Below are 14906 nucleotides of genomic sequence, written 5' to 3'. Positions count from 1 at the left end.
GAGAACTGTGTTGTCATGATCAGTCTTAAAGAACACTGTAGTGGAAAAATAAGCTGAATTCATAATTGTTCGATATAAATTTTCTAGAGAAGTGAATCAAGAATATTGTCTGACTTAAATACCTCTCCGTTTTTCTTAAATGAACTAACCAAATGAGGAAAGTATTTTTATCCGGTATATAGGACCGGTATAGGACTAGAGGTAGGCATGGATTAATTGCACCAATCTTTTATTAACTTTGAAATTATAAACTAATTTTATTAGATTTCTTAAATACTAATACGCTCTGTTCTAGCAATAGTAAACATTTCTCAAACAATTTTGGGAACACAGCCGAGTTGTCAATCCTAGGCGGATAATTAATCCGATTCAAATAAAACTTAAACTTTAACTAAACTTTAAATATTATATATTTTAAATCAAATTGTTTTAAGCTTTCTTATTCCTAGTTTCATCTATACAATATATAATTTAGTTTGTTAAATACATCAATACATTTAATAGAATCATCACAATCATTTAAAAGCCCATATCCTCTAGAAATTTATAAATAATTTATAAATGAGTTGAATTCCTCTGTGGCTAAATACGTTTCTAAATCGCAATTTCTCTTGGAATCCAAGTTGGAAGCCAAACAGATTGAGGCATTCGGATTGGAATGTTCACACATTTTTATGAGCTGTTCGAAATTTACACTGAAATCATCATTTGTTTCGTTCAAGAAATCCAAATTAATATTAAAGTCATCAAGTGCAATATCATCGGCCCAGTCAGCAAATATAGTATTCTCATTTACTTCATCATTGCTACTAATATTGTTCTCCGAAACGACAGTGAAGTGGTCCATGAAAACCCCGCTATCATTCGTCTTCTCCTTGATGTTGCAGTTCACATCTTGGACTTTATTACAATTCGGAACTTCATTCGCTACTAAATTTTGATCCAATACGGCTTCGTTATTCGTAACAGGGACGACTCTAAAGTTATTTTTTGACACTTGGACGACTTTCAAATTAACATTCGCTGAGTCATTACTTTTCGGCATTTCATTCTCTGAGGAATTAGCATTCGTTGTGGCTTGGCTTTTCGGCACTTCGCTCGATATTAAGGGATCCAATACGGATACACTATTCGTAACGGAGACATTTAAATTATTGTAATTCATTTGAATATCACTGAAATTGGCACCATTGCTTTTAGGCAGTTCGTTTACCCAGAAATTTTCATTCACCGCCGCTTCGTTATTCGTAACAGGAACGACAGTAAAGTGACTATTATTCAGTCTAACGACTTTGAAATTGGCATGCGCATCGCATTTCGGCGTTTCTTGTATTTTCAAATTTCGATCCACCAAGGGCTCATCAATAATATCAAAATAATGTTTCAAATCCACACCATACTTCTCTTTGACGTTTTCGGTGCCGACGTTCATAACCGAAGTATTACTTTCGTGCGGCACAATACTCGTGGATTTAATTTCCGTCGAATGAGAAATGTTATTTTTTCTTTTATTCAGATAATATTGGTTCTTGGACTGTCTATCTTTTGTTGTCAGTGGATGGCTGAGAGTTGCAATGTAAGAATTTTGCTCAAGTCCAGCAACGCTAGCCGATTTGGGTTTGTTCATTTTATTTGGGCGTGTCTCTTTATCAATTGAGTTTACTTTTCGGAGTTTAATAATACTTTTATTTGCATCATTCGGGTCTTGTTTTTTACGTTTAATTCTATAACTCTCATCACATGCTACTTGCGAGAGGTATTGCTTAAAAGAGTATTCGAAATCAAATTTACTTTTCGGGTAAAATGCGTTACCTATTTTGCTGTCGGCTAACTTCATTTTGTTTTCAGCTACAAAGTTCGTCTCTTTCTCTTCCAAAACTTCGTTTGCAAGGCTATTTAAATTGCACACAGGTTCATACTCTTCAAGACATTTATTTGTTTTTTCGTGCAAATCTTCGAGTTGCACGGGGTTCACTTCAACCGGTGAGTGTGATCTTTGTTCGATAAACGTATACCTCAATGGCACACGGCGATTAGAGATTGTGCAGCTCTGGTGAATATTGCCACGAACATTACTCACACGTAGATTTTCGTGCATTTTGGTCAGGGGTGTCATGTACCGTCGTTTGTGGTCAATTTCGTTATGATAATTCAACTTGTAATTTTGCATAGAGCTCGTGGAATTGTATGTTAAAGTCATTGAGTTATTCTATGGTGCTGCTATTGACTAAAAAGTGATTGTTTGTCTAATTTTACTTATCTGTCTTTAATTTAGCGAACATTGGAATGATTTAGTTTTCAGAGTGGCGTCGTTTATATAGTAAAACTTTCAGGTAGAAATTCAATTTCTCCGTGATAATTTCCTGCAGATGGCGTGATTAGTTCTTGCGCGAAAGGTAATCACTATGATTCTTCGTTATTTTCTCAAATAGACTCTTTGTTCCGCCAGCAGGTATGCAATAAATACTTAAACTCCTAATCAAGGTGATTCCAAGTTCTAAGTACCATAATATATGTATGTAATTCAGAGCCGCCGGATAGAATTTTCTTTTTACATTTTAAGTAAATTCCCTAAACATCTAATAAAATCGATTCTTAAATGGATTTAAATATTGCCTCAACCGAGTTCTGAACGAAAATCTGTAGAATGATAGTCAGTCATTAACTGTCACTGACCTTCGGCGGCTGATACTGAAAATAAAAAGCAAGGGAAAACAATGAATATATCTATATCTCCCTCTCTCCTCTTTCTATCTAGTTATAATGTGTACGAAACAAAACATTCTCTCAGTCTCTATCTTTAATACGTTTTACGATTTAAGTCATCAGATTTATCGACATATTATATTAATGCTATGAGCCTTAACAAATTATAAAATTACAATATTAGATTTATGGGGAGTTTATTGAGTTTTAAGTATTCTTGTTAAGCAAAAGCACTCCGATTTCAGTCCTACTGGTAGTAATTTATTACTGTTTTAGCATACACTGAAAGGAGCATCCCCCAAATTTCAGAAAGTTCCCGTTGCTTCGGAAGTAGTCAACCAATGCTATTGTCCATTACTATCTTCATTACAGAAGTAATAGAGAAAGTAGAAGAGTTTTTCCTAGTTTCTTAGGGCCGCAACAAAATATCTACATTGTTTACGATTTTTCGATAGGACTTTCAGTTCGCTGTATGTTTTGCCCATTGACTCAAGTTCTTTTTCAATCGGTCGTTTGTCTTTAGGCCTTTAACGCTTCCTGCTACCTTGTGGGTCTCATCCTAGCATTCAGTATTTAAAGCATTCAGTTTTAAACCAACTTTGTTCGACTCGGCGATAGGGTCGTTGATTTTGCTCTACATGTCAGATTCTCTCGAAGAGATTAAGCAGATATCGTCCGCATAATCAAGATGCTCAGTGTACAGTTCTTAGAGGTTGTTTTTTGTCTCGCAAACGAAGGCTGCTATTATAAAATTAGTCGACGTCATTGTAACACCAACTTAAGCCTTTAGGATTCAGAAAACCATTTTTATTGTAATACAAAATAATCGAAGGATCGATATTCAAGGATTTTGATATGAACTTTGTTATTTATAGTGACTTGGCCAACACATGAACTTTGGATTTAGTTATATAATAAAATGGTAGAGGAGAAACGCAACGAATGCAGCACAGCTCTTCACCGCCTCCTTCAACATCCATACTTGTCTATCGGAAAAGGATAAGACGGCGTAATAATCGGTTCTTACTCACAAATATAAAAATTGACCTCACTGAACGAATGAACATTGCATACTGAAAATGATCTGACAAATCTTATTTGTTTCTAGAACTCTTTAAATTATATTGAATTCAGGTTTACAGCTTGCTATCTACGATTAAAATTCAGCGTGGTGAAAGTACATGCCTGCACGTAAAGGTTTTAGCACAATTTCTTCATAGTGAAACTGGGTGTAATAAGTAAATAATCACGTCCGTTTTCCAGATGCAGAATGACAAAGATTTTACAGTCTGATTTTTTCGGATCAGTTAAAAATAGTACAACAAGAGCGACATACTTTTAGGAGATGTTGAAAACGTCAAATGCTGCTTGGCGTTGATTTGAACCAAATTTGATAATCTAAATATCTTTTATAAAATATTTTAGATCAAATGTGATTAAGGCCTATTCTAGTTACTACCTATCATATTAATATTTATAATAACAAGAAGTTGTTTTCAAAAAACATTGTTTCCTAGTGGAAAAAACACCATAGATGCAAAGTAGTAGTATACTACTTCCAACATAATAAAAACATTCGATAAACAATATTATTGTGCAATATTGGATCGATTAGACGCTATGATCGCAAGACCAAAGATCTTTTAACCCATATAATAAGCAGACAACTCGTTTCGCTTAGTTAAAACAGTGTTTTGTGTTTTCTTCGTAACTGAGTTATGTATCTCATCGGTGTACTGTTTGGCCTCTGATTTATTTTGTTTCTAAGATAAGGCCACAGAAATAAATCTAATCACAATAACTAAATATTGACATAGATATGGGGTTCTCTTCTATGGGCTGAGTCCTATCTTTAAAAATAGAGTTAGTTATATTGTTTTCAAAAGTTTCGGAATATTTCCTTGTCCAGTATCCTACGGATAATTGGTTCAATTAACCGGGGAATCTATTAACCGATACTCGATAAATTGAACAATTCGTTCAATTACAGCAAACCCTCTAAATTCGAGGAGCATTTTCAATTAAAACAATTCATATGTGCACATTAAGTATTTATTTAGTTTTTTATAATGATTTTTAAATAATATTTTTTAACTTTAAATGGAAACAGAAGCACAAAAACAAGACAATGTACTTATATATTTAGAGACTATTGTTATAAAAAAATCAACTTAAAAAACAAAAAATGCATATTATTGTACGTATATATGTATGCAGCACTTGCGTTCACATATTTAAAAATCGTTGCTTACATTTTTTAAATGTTAGTTTTAGGAAGTCTGTAATTTTTGTTTTTATGTTGTTCTATTTACGTAAAATAACGTGCTATTCGATATTCTTTAATTTACACAAAAACTTGTTTTCTAAATAAAAATATATTTGAAGTTAACTTTCTTGTATGTATTTTAAAACTTCGAGAACTGACGGATCATATTCTTTCTTTTACTCTTCAACATCAGCACCATCTAAAATATTTTATTCAATAAACATATGTTATCAATTATGATTTGGTGGTTTGATGGTAACTGCTGCTTATCACAAATGCTGCGAAATATGTATGTGAGGCAATGCCAGATAATTTTTGTGCAATTAACCAAGGGAAATTAAAGGTATATTTTTTTTCAGTAACACATATTTTTAACCAATTAACCGAGTTCAATTAAGTGGGAAAATTTACACGTATTTTGAATGCATTATATTTTTGTTGTAACCGATAAAGTGGTTCAAATAAGCGGGAAAATCAATTTATTGGGAGTCAATTAAGCGGGGGATACTGTATCTCATCATCAGAGTCCCATGTGGATTACCATATATTTTCTTGTTTATAAATTACGTACGTTTAGGAATTGAGTCATGATCAGAAGAAGAACGCTAATAACATAGAAGCAGCCGCTAACTTCACCACACCTTTCTATATTAAAGGGTTAGTGTCAAAATTTTAGTATTGTATGTAATAATAATAAACACAGCATTGGACTCCTCCCCCGAGTAGCGTAATCCGCATACGTGCGGAATTTGACAAATCATGAAAGTATAAATAGCTTAACGTTTTTAACTAGAATTGAGTGATTTACTTTATTGATGCATTTGTATAGTAAGCTTATTCTGTCTAAACCCCATCGATTTTTTTTTTGCTTTGCTAGAAGTGTGAGCCCGGTGCTCCTTAAATTTAAGTTTTGAATCCAGTATTACCTCCAGGTACTTGAGTTGTGGTTGTAAAGTAATCTCTGCTATGGTGAGCAGTATTCGTACTTCAGTTTTCATGGTGCTGATGAGCAAGACCTCTGTTTTGTACTTAGTCAGTTCTAGACTCATCGAAGAAAACCATTGGCGCAGACCATTTATACAACTATTCCGAAGATTATTTAGTTGTTTAGCTCCTGCTCCTGTTCGCCCGTAATTGCGATTAGTTTGACTATCATTGATTGTTGTCTTCTTGACACCCGGAATACATTAGGTTTCGTAAGAGGCGGCCTTAAATTGAGCCTTGTCGTACTCCACTCAAAATTGAGTAGCTCTTGGAGCCTTCCTCAGTGTCGAAAATCAGTCGTCTGCTTTTACAATCGCTCATTATAATATTTATGAGGTATTGAATGTCGAATATGTATGTGATTATATTTGCCCATTTTGCTGAGTTGAATGGATTCTTCACATCCAGGGTATGTGTATGTGTATATTTTTTCATCTTTTGCCGGTTGTGCATCAGTAGTGAATCTCTGTTATATAAAACCTAATAGTCATTCTGATAATCCGCCAGTTTCCGGGACTGAAAACTCCAAGCGGGTTCTTGTTATGTTTTCATACACTATATTTATTATGTCGAGCATGATAAATGGTTTTATATGATTAAGGTTAGTCTAATCTATCTATTATTAAATCGGATTAGGGCCCGTATACGGATTATATTGATTTTAATTTTCTGTTTGATTTTACACTTACACCGAGAAATTTCGCTTCAAAAAATATTTCTCACCTTGTTTTAGAGTAGTGAACCGAAATAAAGATCTACCACATTCACCAAATTTAGCTACAAGCGAATATTTCCTTTGTCATATAAATGTCTTTACTATTATTACGCTAAAAACTTGTCAGCCCATGTAGTATTTAGGCCAAGCGCACAATCTATAACTGACAAAATATGTAAAAGTATTATAATTTCTATATGCTTTTATTTTATTACACACTTTTCGCGTGAGGCCTGATTGATTTCATACTTTCGGTAGATTTTCCTCGATTTTATGACTGCCTGTCAGTCTGTTTACGTCTAAGTAGGCGTTTACGAATGCGCAGAGTGGCCGTAGAGATGTGCGCCCGCCAATACCTAAAACAGCTCATAAACATATTAAGAAACATAAATGTGTTTTTTATGTGACGTCACTCCGCTTCTGACATCGCACGCTGACAGCTGTCAGCAGTCAGACAATTGCACGAAAATATGCTTCTTAATATGCAACAACACGAGCACACGCCATGAACATACAAAAAATGATTACACGGATATACTTGAGGGTTATTGTGAGTATGTGGATATGTGTGTGTGTGAAGACGTGCGAAATATGCGTTCTGTGTATTGACATATATTTATCCCCGGCGGGCAGTAGCGCCGACATAAATCGCCTGTCGAAGAGCATGCGGAAACGCCAAAAATTCACAGAGAACATCCAAACCAGTCGAAGCAAATGGTATGCTCACAACAAACACCCTTTGCAATAATATGCCCAAATATTATATAATACGAGTTATGCGAGACTTCTGCTAGCACAGCGGAGTACATCGTCTGTCTGCCGCATGACTGCTCAGGCACTTACAACACATAGCAGCCTTACATCATAAAATCGACGTAATAAACTTAAATGCGTGTGTAAAAAGTGGAATTATGCAACTTATTGGCATACTTGAAGATTTCCGCATTTTAGTGTGTGTGTGTTTGAGGGCCGTAAAATAAGTTACAGGAAGCTTCCGATTGCGTGGCTTTGAGTAAGCAAGTGAAGCTAGCACGGCATTTTCCGTTAATTTCGCTGCTAGGAGAAGTTGATAAACCAATAAATTCAGAAATGAAGAGTTACACTCGCACGTCACTCATACGCTGCCAATACAATCAGCCAATGGGATTTCCAAAAAAGGGCACATATAGGCAATATTCGGCTTAATATTGAGTTCATCAAGGATCTATAAGCAATTTCTACTTTTTCGTGTAAGCAGAGGGAAATTGAATATACAAAATAGTTTTGCATTTAATGGATCTAGCGGCGGAAGTAGGCATTCAAGGTTATCCAAGAAGGCTTAATGAACCCCGATCATAGACTATCAAAGCTTCCAAGTTGAACATGCAGCTTTCTCGAATACAAAAGTGCTGTAGAAAGTTTACTCTTTTTAGTTTAACGCTTTTCAAATTTATCAATGGAAAAGTGACCTAAGGACGAAAAGGTCCATATTGAATCAAATAAATAGAGGAATAACTTGCCAATATATCAAACCTAAGTTTTCTATAGTACTCGTATTGAAACTATATCATCAACAGATAAAATTTTACTTTTTTTTAAAAATGTTACAAAAAATTTCAAAATACTTTTAGTTGCGTTTGAAAGTTATCATGTAATATTTAATATATTTTATTAATTTAATTTAACAAAATAATTAGGCATATGGCACATCTCAAGAATATCTACGACATAACTCTTTTTCGAATCTGTATGCTTTGATAATTATAATTAAAAAATTTATTTGTTTTTTCGCAGGTAGCGTTCCTACAAAAATATCGACCCAGATGACAACCCTTCTCAACAATGTAATCTGTGGCAATATCTTTTATACTTTGAACAGGGTATAGTAAGTTTGCCACGAAGTTTGTAACACCAATAAGGAAACCTTGGACATCTTATATAATATACATATATATAAACAATCAAGCTAAGATGGCTTAAGCTGAAGCTGAACCATTTATCGAAAACACCATTTATTTGATTTGAAAATTTAAACTTCATTACGATGAAGAGTAAAAGGCTATGTTTAACACCAGGAAAAATAACCTCGGCCCAGGAAAAGGATACCCTCCGTTGAAGAGATCAGGCGAAGAAGGACCTGGCTGCGCTTGGTATCTCCGATTGACGCCAAATAGCGAAGAGAAGAACAGCAGAAGAACACAAGATCAGTTCAAAATCTAATAGCTTTATAAAAAAATACTTGTCATCGACTCGAAAGGCTTACTATATAGTGTCAAACATTTAACCATGAACGATGGACTCGTTTTAAGACTTATATATCAAAAAAAGTTCAGAACTTGCAATGAACGCTTCAGTACTTATACTTTAAGAGTTAAAAGCATTATTTTGCATATTGCGTAGATTCTTTACAAAATTATGTTCAAATAATTTACTGCTTCATACCAGCTAACTCTCTAAGTTAAGCTAATCCAATGGCTATAAAGTTTTTCTCATTGGTTTTATGTCGTATTTATTGCAACGACGTGTGTTTGTGTCATTTATAAGTAAGTCGGTGTATGTTTATATCTACACATGTTATTGCTTCTACACGAACGAAGAGCAAACTCAACCACTTACACCTTCATATGTCACATGATCATAAATTCTTTTATTTCTAATTCATATTCTTCTCTGTTATCTGGTTTTTCGTCTGATGCTCGGCCACTTCCTTCCGTTCATATATCCTTTTGGCAATTCACTCACTTGTCAGAGTTTCGTTTCGGTCTAGGCATTTCTTTAGCAATCTTTTATTTCCTCTTCAACTTCCTTTTCTCCTTAATACCTTTCGTGCGCTTACAAGTTTTTCTGTGAAATTACTATGTGTTCTACTTTATGTTTTATTAACCGGTTGGGAATTACACATCAGTGCATAGATTTTACATGGAAATATGTTTTATTACAGAAATGAAAACTGTGGCTGGTTTGCTTTTGAAAAAAATAATCTGTACACTGATAAAATATGACAATGAATTGACCGTATCGTTATAGAAAAAAGGTGACATTGCAACCATACCTGGTACACAATGAAAAAATGGTGGTATTGCGCATTGCACGGACTACAAAAATATTGAGGAATATAAAAAACTGTTATTCATTGCATCGATGCAACCTGTATAGAGCTTACTTAATTTAGAACGTGTAAATGAAAATTTAAACTAACTATTGATTCTTAATTACAAAAAAATTTGTCTAAGTAAGCTTTGTAATTTTCAACAGTTTTTTTTAGGAAGTGATCTAAATTCTTAAAAAGACCCAATGCACTCACAGATTCTTACTATATCCGAGGCTACTAAACATATTATGATATGGGTTTACACCAAAATGTGAGCGGTGCCTTCGTCCAATTTTGAAATCGGCTCCTATAAAACCCTCTTGTATCATCCAGGTTGTATAATTCGATTATCTATTTCCACACTGTCGGTAGGGGTTTTTAAAAGATTCGTCCTAAGCGAATGTGGTTAGGAGATACCTAAAGTGGTTTAGGAGATATGTATATGTATATATTTAAACTCTAAGAGGGCCCAGAAGTGCCACTTGTCATTGCGATCAGCTATGCCCAATTACAGTTTTATATTTTATTTATTTTTCGTTTACTGGCACTATGTGGGCATGGCAGTGGTCGAATTACGCTCATCTACGAACTTTTCTTCCTTTTTTTTTTAGCAAAAAAACAGTACCAAGTTTCATTACGATATCTCAATTTTTACTCACGCACGCATAAAAGTTTTCTGCTGCTCCCGAGAATCAACTAACATAAGAGCGAGCTAGCTCGCGCTCGGCGGGGGGCGGACGTAGGTGAGCGAGCGTCCCCGAGCGCAGCGGAGGGCGCCTAGTATATTATATATAAAATATAGATGTTTATTTTATTATTAATGGTACCAGGTGTGCCCTTTAAAGGTACTCTAGAGTCTTGTAATGCCATAACCCTTTACAATATTGGGCCAATATGTACCAACAATTTACATACTTCTGTATTTTTATTATTTTTAAAGTAATCGCTAATGTAAGCCATCCCAAAATCAGCTTTTAGTTATTTAGATACTATACTAATATAGTATTTTACAATGAAATTAAAAAAATTACGGTAAAACACGTATATGCAAGTTGAATTTCACAACCTCGGTAAAATTTCGCCAACTCTATCGCAAATTTTGATGATGACGCAAGTGTGAGCTTCAAAGTGCACACTTCTACTGTTTTTCAGTGATACAAATAGTAAATCTAGCATATAACAAGAAAAGATATTAGCTTCCGTTGCACCGAAGCAAACTTTACAAATACAAAGGCTCCTTACAAGTGCTTGATTCCGATCGTTCAATTTATATGGCAGCTATAAGCAATAGTTAGCTGATCTGAACTATTTCTGCGGAGAATTCATTGTTGCCTTAAGCAATAACTCGTGCCTAATTTCGTGAAGATATCTCATCAAATGAAAAAGTTTTTCATGCAAGTACGCTACTCCGCTCGTCCAGTTAATATGGTAGCTACATGTCATAGTCATCCGATCTATACAATTTCTTCGGCGATTAGATTATTGCCTTAAATAATAATCCGCGCGAAATTTCGTGAATATACCTTAAGCGATGAAAGAGTTTTCCATACAACACTTGATTCTGGAACTCTGGAAACGAATTTGTTTATGATAGTTTTGAATAAACAACTTCCATTTGCTAAACCAATTACTTGAGAAAGCCATCCAGATTTCAAGCCAAAGTACCAAAAATATGCAAAAACACTCTTATTGGACATTATTAATGAACATAAAAATTATACGCTGTTTCTAAAACAATTTTTGGAGCCTTTAGCGAAAAATATGATTTTTGAGGGCAGAAAAGGAATCGCACACCAGCGACGCTGTCAGGAAGGTAGAGGTTTCAAGCGCCCTATTACTGATCTTCTCAATATTGCGATACAAATAAGTTTGACAAGTTTATCCGATCGACTGAAAATTTTGAGATTAACTTTAGAAATAAAATTTGCACGGCAAGTATATTACGAAATTATTGACTAATAATTTAAATTTTCTGTACAAATGCTTATAGTTTTTTATTTTCAAATTTCCGTGGGTACTTTAACGGGTATTATTATGTAGATTAATGACTTTTTTTTTATTTTACTTTAGGCCGACAATTGTCTTACCGCGGCGCGGTTAAAAAAACGATCAAAGAGACATCGCATGATTTGTTTGTCATGGTCAACCAAATTAACCGAAAAAAATAATGTTTCACCTGCTTGAAGCTTAAACTTGATAAGTGTTATGTTTGTTCTGCGAGTAAATGATTATATCACGAAAAAAAATTGTATAAATCGATGAATTATTATCAATTACTTAAGCGAAATTCTATACATTTGTATGTGTGTATATGGATGTAGATATGTATGTATATGTATAAACATATTTATATTTACATATACATATATTTTTACGACTTATTTCCCGTGATTTTTCGTTGTCGTTTACCGCGTTTTATGTAATGCAGCAAGTTTACATTCTCGCGTGCATGCTCCCATACAAGCGCATGTCACAAAACATACATTTAGGCACACTAATTACCCATTTCAATGTATACAGGTGCGTGCATAAAAGTTCTAAGAAAATACAATATATGTGGCACACATGTGCTTGTATTTGTATATGTGTGTTTACTTCCCCAAAATCCCAGTGAGTATTAGTGGATGTCAATCTCTCTCCTTTTGATGACGATTTTATTTGCTTTTGTAGGATTTTGCGTTGAGATTTTTTCCGCTTTAACGCTGCGCTACACTTAAGCGATTTAAATGGTCAATAAAAGCATGGAGAATGAAAGAATGAAGTCCAATAAATTATTTACGCGCACGCCAGCAAGCTTGATGCTTTCGACAATAAGCAACAACAAGACCACAAAATAGGGAACACTTTCTTATATGAGCGGGTAGCTTTCTGCCGAAATTTACAGTTCTTTTTACAGTTATTTTTACACGCTTTCTAATTGGCATGTTGCCACACACACTTTTCACACGTTCTCAATCGAAAAAACGATTTCCAATAAAAAGTTTTACACGTTTTTTTATGAAACTTGGCCACAGCTTAAGCTCACATGGCAGGCATACAGTGGAGACGATTTGATTTGCCTTATCCCAATAAAAGCTCCACACATTCATGGAGCAAACAGTGTGATGTAGTATTGCCGTTAGCGGGTATATTGCTGCCAGGTGGCACACTCAATGAGCCAACATGCAAATAATGTCGAAAAAAATTCGTATTACTTGACAATATTCGCAATTGGCTAATAAAATTCATATGACCTGCATTGCGACTAGGGCCAGATGCAATATTTGCTTCAATTTGTAACAGTTGTTGATTGATACTTATTGACTGGGCTCAAGTAAATATTTTACACACTTTTATATTGGGTAATTTGGAAAATCATAAACATTTATTGGACGTGTTTCTTTTTATAACAAATATATTTTCAATACATGAGCTTCACAGAATCCTGGAACCTTCTCACACACACACGGGGGATTTGCGGGCGGAATGAAGCCGTTGGAGAAGAGGTGTAGTGAGCGTTTTCATGGCTGAATCGAAGTGAAGAGGGGGAGGAGGAGTTGGAAGAGTCTTCTGTCAGAAGCTTTCCATTAACTCTAGCTTCAGGCCACCAGATCACTGTAACGTCTTTCATGCGGATGTGGCTGCCATCAAGGTAGCAGTAAATGTACCATTCTAAAGTGCAACTTCCTTCAGAGAGGTGTGCATTCACGCCGATAGCAGAACGGCTATACTAGCTTTGAACTCTCTAATTTAGCGCACAACTACTTAGTCAAGGAGTTATTTGCCCGGTCGCAGCGAAATCACCGGAAACTACAAAGCCGATAAGCTTGCTAGTGAGGGCACCTTTATATAATTTTTCTCCGATTGGAAGCGAGTCGGTCGGTCAGCCACCAAAACTTGTGCGACTGTGAGATCCTTCTGGCCCAGAGTTAGCAAGTCAGTCCTCAAAGTCCATCTCGCGTAGTTGTAGGTGTTCCGACTGGACACTGTCAACAACAGTGGTTGAGGTTCACCGTTCAAATAGTAATCAGATCTGGTTGCCCAGATCTCATCATATTATATTATATACTTTATCCTAATTCATATATATAAAACATACACAGTTGTATTGTACATATCTTACTCATAACCTACTGTTCATAACGGTATTATATACACATATCTCAATCATAAATGTTCTTAACGGCATAACACAATTGTTTCTTATCTTATTATTACTTCAGGATCATTTCCAATATTTTACATAGCCAATGCAATATTGTATTGTATACCATTAATTATTACAGTCTCTATTCAATATACGCGAAAAGAACATTAATTTCAAGTGCTGCTAGAAATGGGTAATTGATAAATACATATCTGTGCTTAAGAGTACGTTAGCGTATGCTGGCGATAATGCACATAAATATTTGTAATACGATATCTGTTCATGTATAGATTTACAAAAATATGATATCTACATTTGCAGCCGTTAAGAATTGTTCACAAATCTGAATAGAGATTGAAATATATCGGCGGACAAACCTTCGGCTAACCAGCAAAGTGGTTGGGCCTAATAATAATCGCTTTAACAAATTCGTAGTAAGCTGAAATTCTTCGTCGATCTATGAGGATCTAGTGATTCATTTTTAGGAATTTATGGGTAACACAAAGGACCAACGTTCACAGGCATCCAAGGGAGACGCCTCGACATGGATCAACCACCTAACCTAAGATAACCTGTATGTGCTTATATCATATCATATCATGTAAAAAAGAGCTAAGTTTAATAATTTATTATTTGGTAATTATGGTCAACTGGAAGTTCGAAAATCTTTATATTAGGTATATGGGGGCGGATCAATACTTCCCAATCCGACTAAATCCATTTTTGATATAAGGGTATATTACTATCATAGAAACATTTTCCCCGAATTTATATATCTCACAGATTAACCGATATTTTCGGCAAAAAGTCAGCCTTACGCACTGGGGTTCACATTCCCGGTATGTAGGGGCTTGAATAGAATATGAGATGGCATTCCATGAAGGCACTAGTCGTATAAAGTTTTATCCCGATATATATTGGTGCTCGATTTGTATACTGGAAATTGAAAAAATCAAATGGAATTTAAAGTTCTGTTACATCGAAAGTAGGCGTTCAGTCCGATTTCGCCCATTTGCGTATTTATTTTCTTTTCCCTTAC

General features: G+C 34.8%; 1 protein-coding gene across 1 annotated transcript in view; it reads right to left on the bottom strand.

Moving 5' to 3' along the window:
- Positions 1 to 2661: 2661 nt before the first annotated feature.
- Positions 2662 to 14906, bottom strand: part of LOC118680588 (uncharacterized) — a 30493-nt gene continuing 18248 nt past the window's right edge. The window contains exon 2 of the mRNA XM_070111418.1: positions 2662 to 2691. Within this exon, the coding sequence (XP_069967519.1) occupies positions 2662 to 2691 (30 nt within the window). The remainder of the gene's footprint in view (positions 2692 to 14906) is intronic.

This window comes from Bactrocera oleae, chromosome 6, assembly GCF_042242935.1.
Source record: "Bactrocera oleae isolate idBacOlea1 chromosome 6, idBacOlea1, whole genome shotgun sequence".
In the NCBI taxonomy this organism is placed as follows: domain Eukaryota; kingdom Metazoa; phylum Arthropoda; class Insecta; order Diptera; family Tephritidae; genus Bactrocera; species Bactrocera oleae.
Note: the sequence above shows the minus strand (reverse complement) of the source record. Positions and strands in the feature narration are given on the sequence as shown.